At 40.4% G+C, this 13,018-nt stretch overlaps 1 protein-coding gene across 7 annotated transcripts in view; it reads right to left on the reverse strand.

The window, feature by feature from the left end:
* Positions 1-1,809: 1,809 nt before the first annotated feature.
* The window catches only part of LOC121277594 (synaptonemal complex protein 1-like), a 62,990-nt gene continuing 51,781 nt past the window's right edge, over positions 1,810-13,018 (reverse strand). For all 7 annotated transcript variants that reach the window (XM_041187123.1, XM_041187120.1, XM_041187124.1 and 4 more), the window contains one exon: positions 1,810-2,213. In XM_041187123.1, coding sequence (XP_041043057.1) covers positions 2,013-2,213 — 201 coding nt within the window. In that variant the 3' untranslated portion in view covers positions 1,810-2,012. The remainder of the gene's footprint in view (positions 2,214-13,018) is intronic.

The raw sequence follows: 13,018 nt of genomic DNA on the forward strand, positions 1-13,018 counted from the left end.
TAGGGCTGTCAGAGAATGCCGGCCACAGGACAGAGATAGCCACAGCCTGCTCCCATCACATCTGAAGAAGTTGAGGATACTGTAACATTTCAGAAAGTTCACTTCTGCACAATAAGGTAGTACTGGTATTTATATAATTGTGTTAAGGAAGGTGTTATTATAACATTAAAATGTGTGTTATTCAGCATGTGCTATTTTACATGAGGGCCCCATGATGTTTCACCTTCAAAAATGTGTGTTGCATATTATCATGTGTTTAATGGATATTGGCAGCTTGCTTGCAGATTGAAATGGAAACCTCTGTGTGATGACAGTGATATGAGTGCCTCATTGCAACATGTACCAGAGGGTAAGGCTTTTGTTTGTATGTCACTTAATGGTGACCAGGCTGTTGGAAGCAGTTTAGTGTGAGATGATCTCTTTATTCCAAGCATCAACTTCCATGGGTTGGACTTTGTCAGCAGGATGCTGCTGTGCACCCCTTCCATTTCACTCTATACGTCTCTGTCCTTCTCATCAGATGAGGCTTCTGCCTCCTCTTCTTCATCTGAGCTGATGTTGTCAACCTCTGCACGGCTGTATAATTACTAACTTTGAGATCTTCACTGGGTCATAATGAAGAGCGCCCCCAGAACGATCAAGATAACAGAAGGGGATCTTCAGAAGAACAATTATTTGCTTTATGATGGCCCATGTTGTGCCATGACTGGCATTGAACCTCTGCTCTGCCTCACTGCGGAGCTGTCATGTCGTGTGCACAGCCCTTATCACCTAGGATCCATCCACTGATCTGTGGCCTTGGCACAAACAAGTGAGGCACCTGTGTTGAAACACATAATCGTTATGGCTGCTGCCAGGATAGTGAGGACACACCTGCGTGATTTGCCTCGTGTTAACAGATTAACTACACATTGAGCGAATAGAATCCCTTTGGTAGGCTGTTCACATGGTGCCTTGATGGCAACATGGGTTTGGACTATTACACTATGCTGCACAGGAACCAGTGCCAGCATTCAGTGATGTGTTATTAAGGCATGAGTGACTCATGTCGGTTTCACTTTATTGGGGAGGCTGCATTCATTTGCGGCGAATTACATTTAAATTGCATGAAAGTGGTTGATTTTTAATAATTATGATGTTTCCACCACTAATGGGCAAGTTTCCCATTTTCTGACCTTCCCACTGCGAACATAATTGAGATCCATTTTACCGCTGCTGGGGTTCTGACATGCAGCCTCTCGCATGATGCTCCAAGCTCGCCCCCTCTTTTTCCATCTCCACAAAATCCAGCCCGGGGCTTTAGCAGTATCAAGGATGCATTTTCTTGAGGAGAGTTAATGTCAGCCAGCATGGAACCAGGAAGAGAAGTTGAGGTGTCAACAGCTAAGTGGAAATGGAGTTGAGGAAGTGGAAAGTAGGTCTCAGGGATGAAATGAACTCCGAAAGTATGGAAGAGAAACTAGAGGGAGATTAGATTTGAGATTGAGGTTTGGGGGCTGGGGTTGTAGGGTGAAGCTTAGTTTGGTGGGTAAGTGGAGGGAGGCTGAATGGATGAATGAAAGGAAATCCATGAGCTCATCAGACTTGTAGTTAGATATGAGGGTAGATAGAACAGAAAGAAAGGTTCAATTAAGTGGTTGGTCATGGTGAAAGGAACTCGAGGTTATGTTTGCTTTCCAAGATTGTTCCACAGTAGCAGGTGATTTTGGTAAAGGAGAGTGAGGCCAGATAGATGAGATTGATGTGGTCCGGCCAGGTCTGGTTAAACCATTTATGCACCAAGTACATTCAAATCTAGATCCCCAGGACTTAAGGGAGCAAACAGAGCAACATTATTTGTTACACATGACAGGTTATTGGTGTCCTATAAACAAAAACCAGGTTTGCAACAAATTGAAAATCGTTAGTTTTCAAAGGAAAATTCATATTAATGTATTTCAAGATACATATGCTCTTGCTTATATATTTCATCAATATCTTGCTGTAAATCACATTGTAAATTGACTCAAATATTAGTAAGCCTTAGTTTTAGTGTTTCTCCTTATTGGCCCAGTTAATTCCATCATACAACGGGACACTCTGGAGAGTTCCTGCCATTTTTCAGAGCCAAGTGACTGTTCCAGAGCATTCTGTGACTTCAGAGTGGAAATGTCCTGATCAAACAATTGTATTTCCGAGTAGATTTGGGAGAGCTCTTTCTCTTTACTCGAAAGCTGTGTTGAAAGAATTGAAATTTGCAGCATGTAAATACCAATTTTCAATATGTTCATTCAATAACATTTCAATTTTGATGAATGCAATTGATCAAGAACACAAATTCCTACACAGAGCTTGACTGAGTTAATTTAAATAAAGAAACTTAAATCAAGTCAATAGTAGTATAATATATTGGACCTGCACTTTGGAGATAATGGGGTAGATTTTCAACTTGCCCTCCAATCTTAATAGTCAAGGGCAGCAAATACGTGGGAATACCACCACCTGGAAATTCCCCTCCAAGCCACTCACCATCTTGACTTGGACATATATCGCCATTCCTTCACTGTCGCTGGGTCAAAATCCTGGAACTCCCTCCTTATCGGCACTGTGAGTGTACCTACTTCATATGGACTGCAGCGGTTCAAGAAGGCAGCTCACCACCACCTTCTCAAGGGCAATTAGGGATGGGCAATAAATGCTGGCCCAGCCAATCACACCCACAACCCATCAATTAATTTTTAAAAACCTTAAATAGTGACATTGCAGATCAAGCTTTCATTATAGAAACCAAGGGCTGGATTTTCAATACTCTGTCCATGTCGGAACAGAGGTGGGTAGGCTTTAAAAATGGTGGGCAGGACCTTATTTCGGGATTCCCACCTCATTATTGTCACCTGCTATTTTTAGCGATACAGGATAAGGGTGTGGATAGCGAGCCTGCACACAGCACTCTCACCCTTACTGGCTGCATTGGGAGTGTGGGCATTTTAGATTACCTGCGATTTTTAAGTAGCCAGGCCTGTTTTGGTAGGCAATGTGGTTCACGACATCTCAGAGGAGTCATGAACCCAGTGGGGAGCCCTAGTCTGAAGTCAAGAACCTTTTGACAAGTAAGCTTAAAGGGTGTTGCCAACTTCACATGTCAGGATGTAATGGTGTATGATAAGTTAAATATATTTTTAATACTGTGATTTTTGATAGGGCATTGTTTAGGAAAGGTAAGGGACCATTAAAATTGACCAGCATTGCAAAAGTGGAAAATTCTTCATATACATTATTCACTGGATAAAGTGCCCTTCCTCATTGAAAAGTTTGGAGATTCAGAGTTTTTGGCATCACTTGCACCCTGAGCTTTGATCTTTTAATTGATTCATAGGTCAGCCATCTTTTCAGCCTTTGAAGTAGTATAACAGATGGCTATCAGCTTCTCAACTTCTTAAGCTTTAATGCATTCAGCTCTGGAGGCTTTGTTAACACAATTGGGCAATGGAATCCTATTATAAATGCTTGGCAGAGCTCCAAACCCCACTAATGGATTCAGCTCAGGAGGAATTGTCAATACAGTTATCAAGGTGACTGAGTTTCATTTTGATTGAGAGTTTTATGATCTCCTAAGAGGATTATGTTTTGAGAAGAGGTTTTTGAATACCTTTTTGTTTTTTTGTCCATTTTATGAGCACTTAATAGTATTAAGATCTTTTTCAAATGAAGTTTGAATACCCATGTGCTTGTTTGACAGTCTTATGAGCTTCAAAGAGGATTAAGACTTCTTTTTAAAAAAAGTGGGGCTTGAATAAGTGTTTGCTTATTTTTACAGTTTCATGAGCATCTCATAGGCTTCCCAATGTTTTTGCAATGCTCATGAGTTCTGTCCACAGTGGAAACTGGGTGAATGGGCATGGTGAGATATGGAAGGGCATGGGAGTTGAGGAATTGAGTGTCTAACACACATGTACAGAACTGGGCCAATGTCCCAGTGAATGGAAGTGGGCCTTCTAAACTGTCCTCCTTGGCATCTGTCCACCTTCATCCCTGCCTCCGCCACCCCACAATAAAAATAGTGCAGCACTGCCAGACAGGAGGCGGGATTGCAATGGCAAGAAATATCCTGACTCGTGATTCTTCCTTGTAGATGGAAATGCGGGCCCAACATTCCACTGAAGTTTCAGACTAGATTATATATTCAAATCCTGCCGTGTAGCTTGAATCCAAGACTTCTGACCCAGAGGCTAGAATGCTACTACCTAGCCAAGCTGGCACACTGGGCATAATGTTCTGATATAATGTAATTGCCATTGGTGATAAATGTTATCAGAACGCTGAGTCTCGATGAAAACAGATTAAACTAAAGGAGGGTGCATGATGCTTCCATATGCAGAGAGGAACATTTAAATACAGCGCAGAAAAAATCAGCAGCGGCAGAACAGCAAAGCATAGTGGGAGAGAGGAGCAGTGGCAAGCGACAGGGATATGTTGTGAAGGGTGCCTCAGGACAAGGAGTCACATGGGGTGAGTACAAGCTTTTAATTCTTTTGTTACAATTTAATTCAGTTAATCAACTACAAGATAAGACTAAATCAATTAATTAGGATAAAACTAAAGCCAAGTTGATAAATTATCATATTAATCACATCTAGGAAAAATTATCAAAAATAGATGGCAACACTACAGGTTTCTGAAAATCTGTAAATTTTGAATTTGTGCCCTGCACACCCAAGTCTATGGGTCCTTAATATAGATAAAAAAAAAAGCGATCCTTACCGACTCCTGGGGAACTCCACTATATACCTTCCTCCAGTCCAAAAAAAACACATTCGCCACAACTGTCTCTGTTTCCTGTCACTTAGCCAACTACGTATCTATGCTGCTATTGTCACTTTTATTCCATAGCCTTCCCTTTGCTCAGAAGTCTGTTAAGTGGCACTTTATCAAACAAAGTCCATGTACAACACATGAACCTCATTACCCCTCTCAGTTATTTCATCAAAAAACCCCAATCAGATTAGTTAAACTATTTGCCCTCGTCTTTTGCACTGGGATTCCCCCATCATTGAGGATGGGGATATTTGTGGAGCCCCTTGCCCAAGTTGTTGTTTAATTGTCCACTTCCATTCGTGGCTCGATATGGAAGGACTGCAGAGCTTTGATGTGATCTGCTGGTTGTGGGATCGCTTTGTTCTTTTTATTGCATGCTGATCTGCTGTTTAACATGCATGTAGTCTTGTGTTGTAGCTTCACCAGGCTGCTACCTGGCAAGAGTCTCATGTAGGCCAGATGGAGTTAGGATGGCAGAATTCCTTCCCTCAAGGACATTAGTGAACCAGATGGATTTTTAAAGACAGTCTGGTAGTTTCATGATCACCATTACTTGCCTTTTATTCCAGATTTATTTAATTAATTGAACTTAAAAAATTGAACACATGGTCTCTGGATCATTAGCCCAGGCCTCTAGATTTATAGTCCAATAACTGACAGCTATGTTACCATTCCAGTTACTTACCAATACTGAATCTACCAATTTTCTAAGCATCCAGCTATTTTTACCTGAATTACAAACTATGAAACAATCACAGTAAACAAGGTGATCCTGAAGATCGACCAAACCATACCAAAATCAATTGCAGCAGTTGCATGGTCAAGCCAACTTCTCATGAGTGTAAGTGCACAAAACTCAAAGTAACATTTGCAACTTTTTTTTTTAGATCCAGAAACATTTTAGCAATTAGCTTTTGGTATTCTGTGGTGTAAAATGTGGGGAAAAAGTTTATTTCTTTTACCATGTCATCTGTTTCCAGGGTGAACACAGATGTTTAAGCACAAAGATTAGAATTGCCATAGACAGTTGGATAAGCACTAGAGGCATTTGAGAGTTGACTGTTATGATTTTTTTTACATGGAAAAATAAACTAAGATGGGCTAAATTTTATTTCCTCGTCCCTATTTACCTAGTGAAAAGGACAGGTGTGTTAAGTTTGAATTGTCATAAGTCCTCTTAGCTTTACTTTCGATCTTCCCTGTGCAGGGACAGAACCTTAGGTGAAACAGTTTCTGTCTGCACTTAGCTGCTGATGCTGTCTCACCACGGTTGAAATCTATCCAGTATCTTTAATGGCCTTCACTTAAATAGCTGTTGGATGTGAGAATGTTTGTTTTTTTCCCCCAGTTTCGATCCACTGCTCAGTAAGTGTTGAAAATGCTTTGTTAACAGTTGCAATGCTGAGTCTGCAGGTATCTGCTATAGTGGTGACATCATTGCTGTATTTAGCACTGACTAATCTGCTCTATTCCATAAGCCAACTTTGGAGTTTTCAAACCACAATAGGCGAAATAATAAAGGCTAGTCTGCTTATGTCTAATGCTGGTTCAATTGACATTGATTGTTCACTTATAAGAGACCTCCTTCATAATTGATGCTAAGTGAACTAAATTGCTTTATCAAGCAAAAAAAAAACTCTTGACCTACCTGTTGCAGCCTGAAGTCTGTTCTTTGAAGTCTATGTTAAAAACTATTGGAATTTTAAATATCAGTCTTGAATACTTTAAACCAAAAAAAATCTTCCAAACCATTTAGAAGTCAGATAGCATAGTTCCAAACTCTGGATTTCCTATGTAATATATAGGTTAATAACACTGAATATTCCCAAAGTGGGAGTTTTTTTGGATGAATTTTATGTTCCCAATCTTTCTATTTCTGTATCCAAATGTCAGCATTAATTACTTCCAAGATTGTATGGAACACAATCAAAAAAGTTACAGAACAGGAGGCCATTCAGCCTATCGCACCTGTGCCAGCTCTCTTCAAGGACAATTTAGCTAGCCCTACTCCCCATCCTTTCCCCAAAGCCTTACAAAACATTTCTCTTCTGACGCTCACCCAATCCCTTTTGAAATTGAATCTGTCTCCAACACCCTATCAGGCAGTGCACTCCAAATCATAATCACTCTCTGCATAACATATTTCTGGATAATTGATCAGAACAAGTAATTGACCTAAAGATGAGAAAGTTTAGGAAATAGTGACCATAAATTAATTAAGCTCTCACTGGAAACAATGGAAAGTGCTAAAAATCCTCGGTCCTTTTTGCCAGTAGAAATGCTGTGGGGTGGGGAGCAGTGACAGACTCAACCTGAGTATCCAGGGTCAAGGCAGGTTCAGTTACTTTGCATTTCTTCAGCAGGGAACATGTGGTTGCATCTTGGGTGCCCATTGGAGGGAGCAGCTAAGAAAAATGGATCCAGCTGTTTGGGGCACTGCTGACAACCTCCTCAGCAAAAATGATGACCTCTCCATCTTCATAAAGAGGCAATTGAAAAAATACTCTACATCCATTTCCAGCATCTCCCAATGCCATGACTCCAGCCTGGAACTCAGGTGAGTGCTGAACCCATTAGCTACCTTGAATACAAGGTTTTCCCAGGGTCAAGATCATTCAGCAGAGGGGAGTTGGGGCAAATGAAATTGCCAAGGTGGAAAATCCATCCCCCCATCTCTTGCCTCTTTGATGTCATAGGCCATAATTGGGGTAGTTCATCCCAAGCCCCAGTGAAAATATTGGACTGGAGCTGCGATCTCGCATATATGAATCCTACACAAATATTCTTGTGCTAAGTTGTACTCTGTTGTATGTCATTTGAGAGCGTACCTCAAGAAATTTTAGTCAAAAGTAACAGTATTGGACTGGAAATTAACCAATTAAGTGAGATGAAAAGGGATTTAGCACAGATTAGTTGGTTGTAAAAAAGGCAAATCAAACTGCAGAATGCATTCACAGATAATTAAATAGAACTCAGAGGTTAAATACATTCTAATTAGACACAAAGTGGGTAGATCAAAGGCCATGCATAAAGAGAGATTAGAGGTTACAAACAAGAGGCACATGATAAATATGGATGAATTTAATATAGAAAGGAAACAAAAAGGGAAATTAGCAATGGTAAGAAGGAGAATGAGACTCAACTGCCAGTCAATAGAAAGAGAACCAGGAAACGCTTTTATTAACGCCATGTAAAAGGATAGTCTGAGAAAGTCAGGGCCACTTAATGATAAAGAGGGACACTAGCAGCAGAGATACTTAGTATATTATCATAATTGTTTCAGAGAAATGTCTAAATGGGGCTCTAGATTTATCTGAGGTGGATGTGGAAAGGTCATTAGTGGTGGTTAATATTCAAAAGGAAAATTGTATTTTAAAAAGTTAATGGGTTTAAAAGTAGAATGATCAGATTTATACTGTATGTATCTGAAAACACTGAATGAGGCTGGGGAAGAGATAGAAAAACAAACCACTATTTTCCAAAGATCTTTTAAAGCACTGCAGGGATTGCACTAAACAAGTAGTGTTAAATGTTACATTCCCCTTCAAGAAAGGGGAAAGAAATGATATGGGAAATTATAGAGCATCTGGTCTTATTTTAGTTGGTGGTAAACATCTAGTAGGTAATTTTTTGATCAAGTAGCAAGGGGAGAACTCATCCACCAGTTTATCTTGGAAATTTGCATTCTAATATATACGGTTGGTGAGTGAGGGTTCCCATCACCAGCAAGTACTTGGAAAATACCACACCCATCCCCACCAGCCAAACCTGAATCCATAATACAAGATGGCTTTAGTGAATGCAGAGGCTTAAACATACCATAGATCAAAAGATTTTGGAATAATTCAATTGATTGTTTTCAGAAATTGGAGACTATTGAGGAAAGGGAATAAATGGCAGTTTGATATATAGATTTTCAGAAATGTTTGAGATACAACATAAACGCTTGTAAATAAAATGAAGGCACATGTTATTAAATGCAATAGAAAGATACAGATGGATGATTGGAGTACAAAAATCAAAAAAGGGATAACAGATTTATTTTTTTGATTGGTATTTGTGTTAGGGCCTCTTGTTTTCTATTTATTTAAATGGTTTAGAAATAGGCACAAGCGGAATGACAATGTTTACTGATGAGAACAACTTAAGGTCAAGAGTGTGGACAAATTGGCTGAGGGAGTAGATTAGTGGCAGATGCAGTTCAATGCAAAGAACTGCAAAATAGTACAATTTTGGAGGAAAGTAAATGGTGCAAGTCAAGCTGTCAATGATTTGTGCCTACATGGTCTAAAATTCCTAACATGGTGTAAGCCATGGCTCAGTTATTAGCACTCTTGGCTCAGAGTCAGAAAGTTATGGGTTCAAGTCCAACTCCAGAGACACCACTCCACCTGCTCGGTCAGGTGGATGTAAAAAATCCCATGGCACTATTTTGAAGAAGAGCAGGGGAGCGCCCCTGGTATCCTGGCCACTATTTATCTCTCAACCAATCAAACTCGCTCTTAAAACAAAAACAGATGTACTGATCACCTCACACTCAGGATGTCTCAAAGTGCTTTACAGCCAATGAAAGTATTTTTGAAGTGTAGCCACTATTAATTATAAGGTAGGAAACCATAGCAGCCAAATTGCACACAGTAAGGTCCCATAAACAGCAAGTAAATAATGATTGCATATCTGATAGTCCAGCAGTTCTGTAGTACTGCACTAATGTGTCAGCCTGGATTATGTGTTTAAGTCCCTGAGTGGGAATAAGGCAAGGTAAATTCTGGATACAATACAAGGGGATAATGAACATGCAAGGAAGGATATTATGCTGAATTTGCACAAGGCACTGTTTAGGTCACACTTGTGAGCAGCTCTGAGCGCTTTGTTATATGCAATACTATACATTGAAGTCATTGATACAGTACAATGATTCATTAGAATGAACCATAAGGGGTTATAGCTATGAAAAACAGTTCATAAATTGAAGCTTACCTCACTGGAAAGGAGAAAGTTAAGGGATGGCTCTAATTGAGGTCTTTAAAATCATGAAAGGCTTTGAGAAATTTGTAGCATGAGGCCAAAGACTAAAGATTAACAATAGTATTACAATAGTTATGACATGACAAATTTTTAGAAAAAAGCTGTTCGGAAGGCCACATTTTTAAAAAATAACCTTGGGCTGAGTTTAAAGACTGTTCTCAAAATGGCTGCAGGCTACCAGACAGAATTGTGGATTTTATACTGGTCTCCTCTTCTGAGAGCACAAAAGACAATACTTAATTTAATTGTGGTTCACTGTGGTCTCATCTAGGAGATAATGAAGTTTTCTTGGCGCCTCATTTTAAGAACGGAAGTTGCGCCTTGGCTAAGAGAAAAGCTAGGAAGCACAGTTGGGAGAGGGGCAGTATGAAGTCTTGATGCCTTATTTGGGAGATGACTTAGTATTTATACAGGTCACGAAAACAGTGGCCATCTTAGCTCCTGCAAAAGACACTGAAAAGGGCAAGGAGCTGAGAGGACAAAAACATTTTCACAGAAGCAGACAACAGCTTCAACACAGGGAGAGAGAGAGAGCAACAAGTACAGCCACAGAAGTGCTGTAATCAACCAGGCTTAAAAAGGACCACACTGCAGTTCCTTGATAGAGAACTAAAGAAACTCCTCTCTTTCCTCCCCGACCTGATTCCATTTACTAAGCTACCTGTGAGTACTAAGTGTGCGACCTCAACAGAGTGTGGGACTTTGGTGAGCTGAGGGAGTTTGGTGAGAAGGGGAGGAACTAACTCTTTCACCCTGTAGGAACTGGTTCTTAGTCTGCTGCAGGGGAAGGAGCTAGCTGTTCGGTGAGTATCTGGTAAGTGGTCAAGGTCCATTCTATTCCTAAAGTTTAAAATAATACAGGAATTTGTGATAAGATTAATACATAATATAAAAGAAAATAAATAATTTAATGAAATAATGAAGTAATTAATTAAAGCACATAAGTATGGCAGGACAGGTGCTATGTTATGGCTGCCGCACGTGGGAGCTCCTGGGTGTCGGTGTTATCCAGGGCAAGCCATTCTGCAGTAAGTGTCTGCAGCTTGAGGAGCTTTGGCTCAGAGTCACTGAGCTGGAGGCTGAGCTGCGGACACTGCAACACATCAAGGGGGGGATAGTTACCTGGATGCTTTGTACCAGGAGGCGGTCACAACAGTTAGGTTAGGATATTCTGACTTGGAAGGTGGTCAGGGACAGGAGGGTGTGACTGTAGCTGAGGCAGGTAAACGGATCCAGAGGGCAAGAGTGTCAGCCTCTACAATTGTCCAATAAATCTGAGGTTCTTTCAGGTTGTTTGGATGAGAGTGAGGGCTGCAAGGTGGATGAGCTGACTGACCATGGCTCTGTGGTACAGGAAGCCATTCAAGTGGGGGTGCAGAAAGGAATTTATGGTAGTAAAGGACAGTATAGTGAGGGGAATGGTATCCAAGATGTCTGCACTCTGTAGCAAGGAGCTAGACAGCTATGTTGTCTGCCTGGTGCCAGGGTTTGGGATATTTGCTCAGGAGTGGAAAGGAACTTGCAGTGGGAGGGGGAGGATCCAGTGGTCATGGTCTTTGTAGGTACCAAGGACACAGGCAGGATGAGGAATGGGCTCTGCAAAGTCATTATGAGGAGCTAGGCACCAAATTAAGAAGCAGAACCTCAAAGGTAATAATTTCTGGATTATTACCTGAGCCATGTGCAAATTGGCAGAGGACAAATGAGATTAGAGAAATGAATGTGTGGTTCAATGACTGGTGTGGGAGAAGTGGGTTCCAGTATGTGGGGCACTAGCACCAGTATTGGGGAATGTGGAGTCTGTACTGTTGGGACGGCCTATGCCTGAACTGTGCTGGGGCTGGTGTCTTTGCAAGCTGCATAACTAGGGAAATAGGGAGGGTTTTAAACTGAATAGTGGGTGCAAGGGATCAAATTTGGGAAAATGTGGTAAACCAAAGAGTAGAAACAAGGCAAGAGAGAAAGGTATTAATATGGGAAATGATAAACAGACTGTGACAGGAAGGGACACAGTACAAATCTAAGAATAAATCAGCAGATAAGGCTAGATGCTACAAAATAATAAAAGGACAAACCTAAAGGCTCTGTATCTAAATGCACATAGCATTCGAAACATAACAGATGAACTGATAGGCATTACAGAGACATGGCTGCAGGAGGACACAGATTGGGACCTGAATATTGAAGGGTATGTAACAATTAAGTAGGACAAAAAGTTAGGTGGAGGGGCGGCTCTGTTAATTAATGAAGGTATTAGCACATTAGAGAAGGATAACCTAAGTTCAGGAAACCAGGATGTAGAAGTGGTTTGGGTTGAGATGAGAAATGATAAAGGCAAGAAGTCACTTGTGGGGGTGGTGTACAGGCCACCTAATTGTAACTACATGTATAAAAGAAGTATAAAGGAGTATAAAAGACGAGACAATGGGAGCTTGTCAGCAAGGTACAGCGATAATCCTGGGGGATTTTAATCTACATATAGACTGGAAAAATCAGATGGACAAAGATAGCGTAGATGAGGAGTTCATTGAATGTTTTTGGGATAGTTTTATAGAATGGTATGTTCTGGAGCCAACCAGAGAGCAGGCTAAACTGGATCTGGTATTGAGCACAAAACAGGATTAATTGATAACCTCATGGTGAAGGTACCCTTAGGTAGCAGCAATCATAATATGATTAAATTTTATATTCATTTTGAGGGAGAAACTAATGTGTCCAAGAATCTTACTTTGAACATAAATAAGGGCAATTATGAGGGCATGAAACCGGAGCTAGTTAAAGTGAACTGGCAAATGAGGTTAAGGGATACATCAATAGAGGTTCAGTGGCAGACATTTAAAGGGATATTTCAGAATGCACAGATCGGATACATTCCAATTAGAAAGAAAAAATCCAAGGGCAGGGCCCAACATCCGCGATTAACTCAAAAAGTTAAAGACAGTATCAAACTTAAAGAAAAAGCATATAATTTCACAAAGATGGGGGGCAGGACAGAAGATTGGAAAGAAGATAAAGAACAGCAAAGAATGACAAAAAGATTAAGGAGAGAAAGACTATGAGAGAAAGCTAGCTAATAATATAAAGACGGATGGTAAGAGTTTCTATAGATATTTAAATAAGAAAAGAATTAACAAGTGAGCATTGGTCCAATAGAAAATGCGTCTGGGGAATTGATAATGGAAAGTAGGGGAACAGC

Source organism: Carcharodon carcharias, chromosome 5, assembly GCF_017639515.1.
Source record: "Carcharodon carcharias isolate sCarCar2 chromosome 5, sCarCar2.pri, whole genome shotgun sequence".
NCBI classification, from domain to species: Eukaryota; Metazoa; Chordata; class Chondrichthyes; order Lamniformes; family Lamnidae; genus Carcharodon; species Carcharodon carcharias.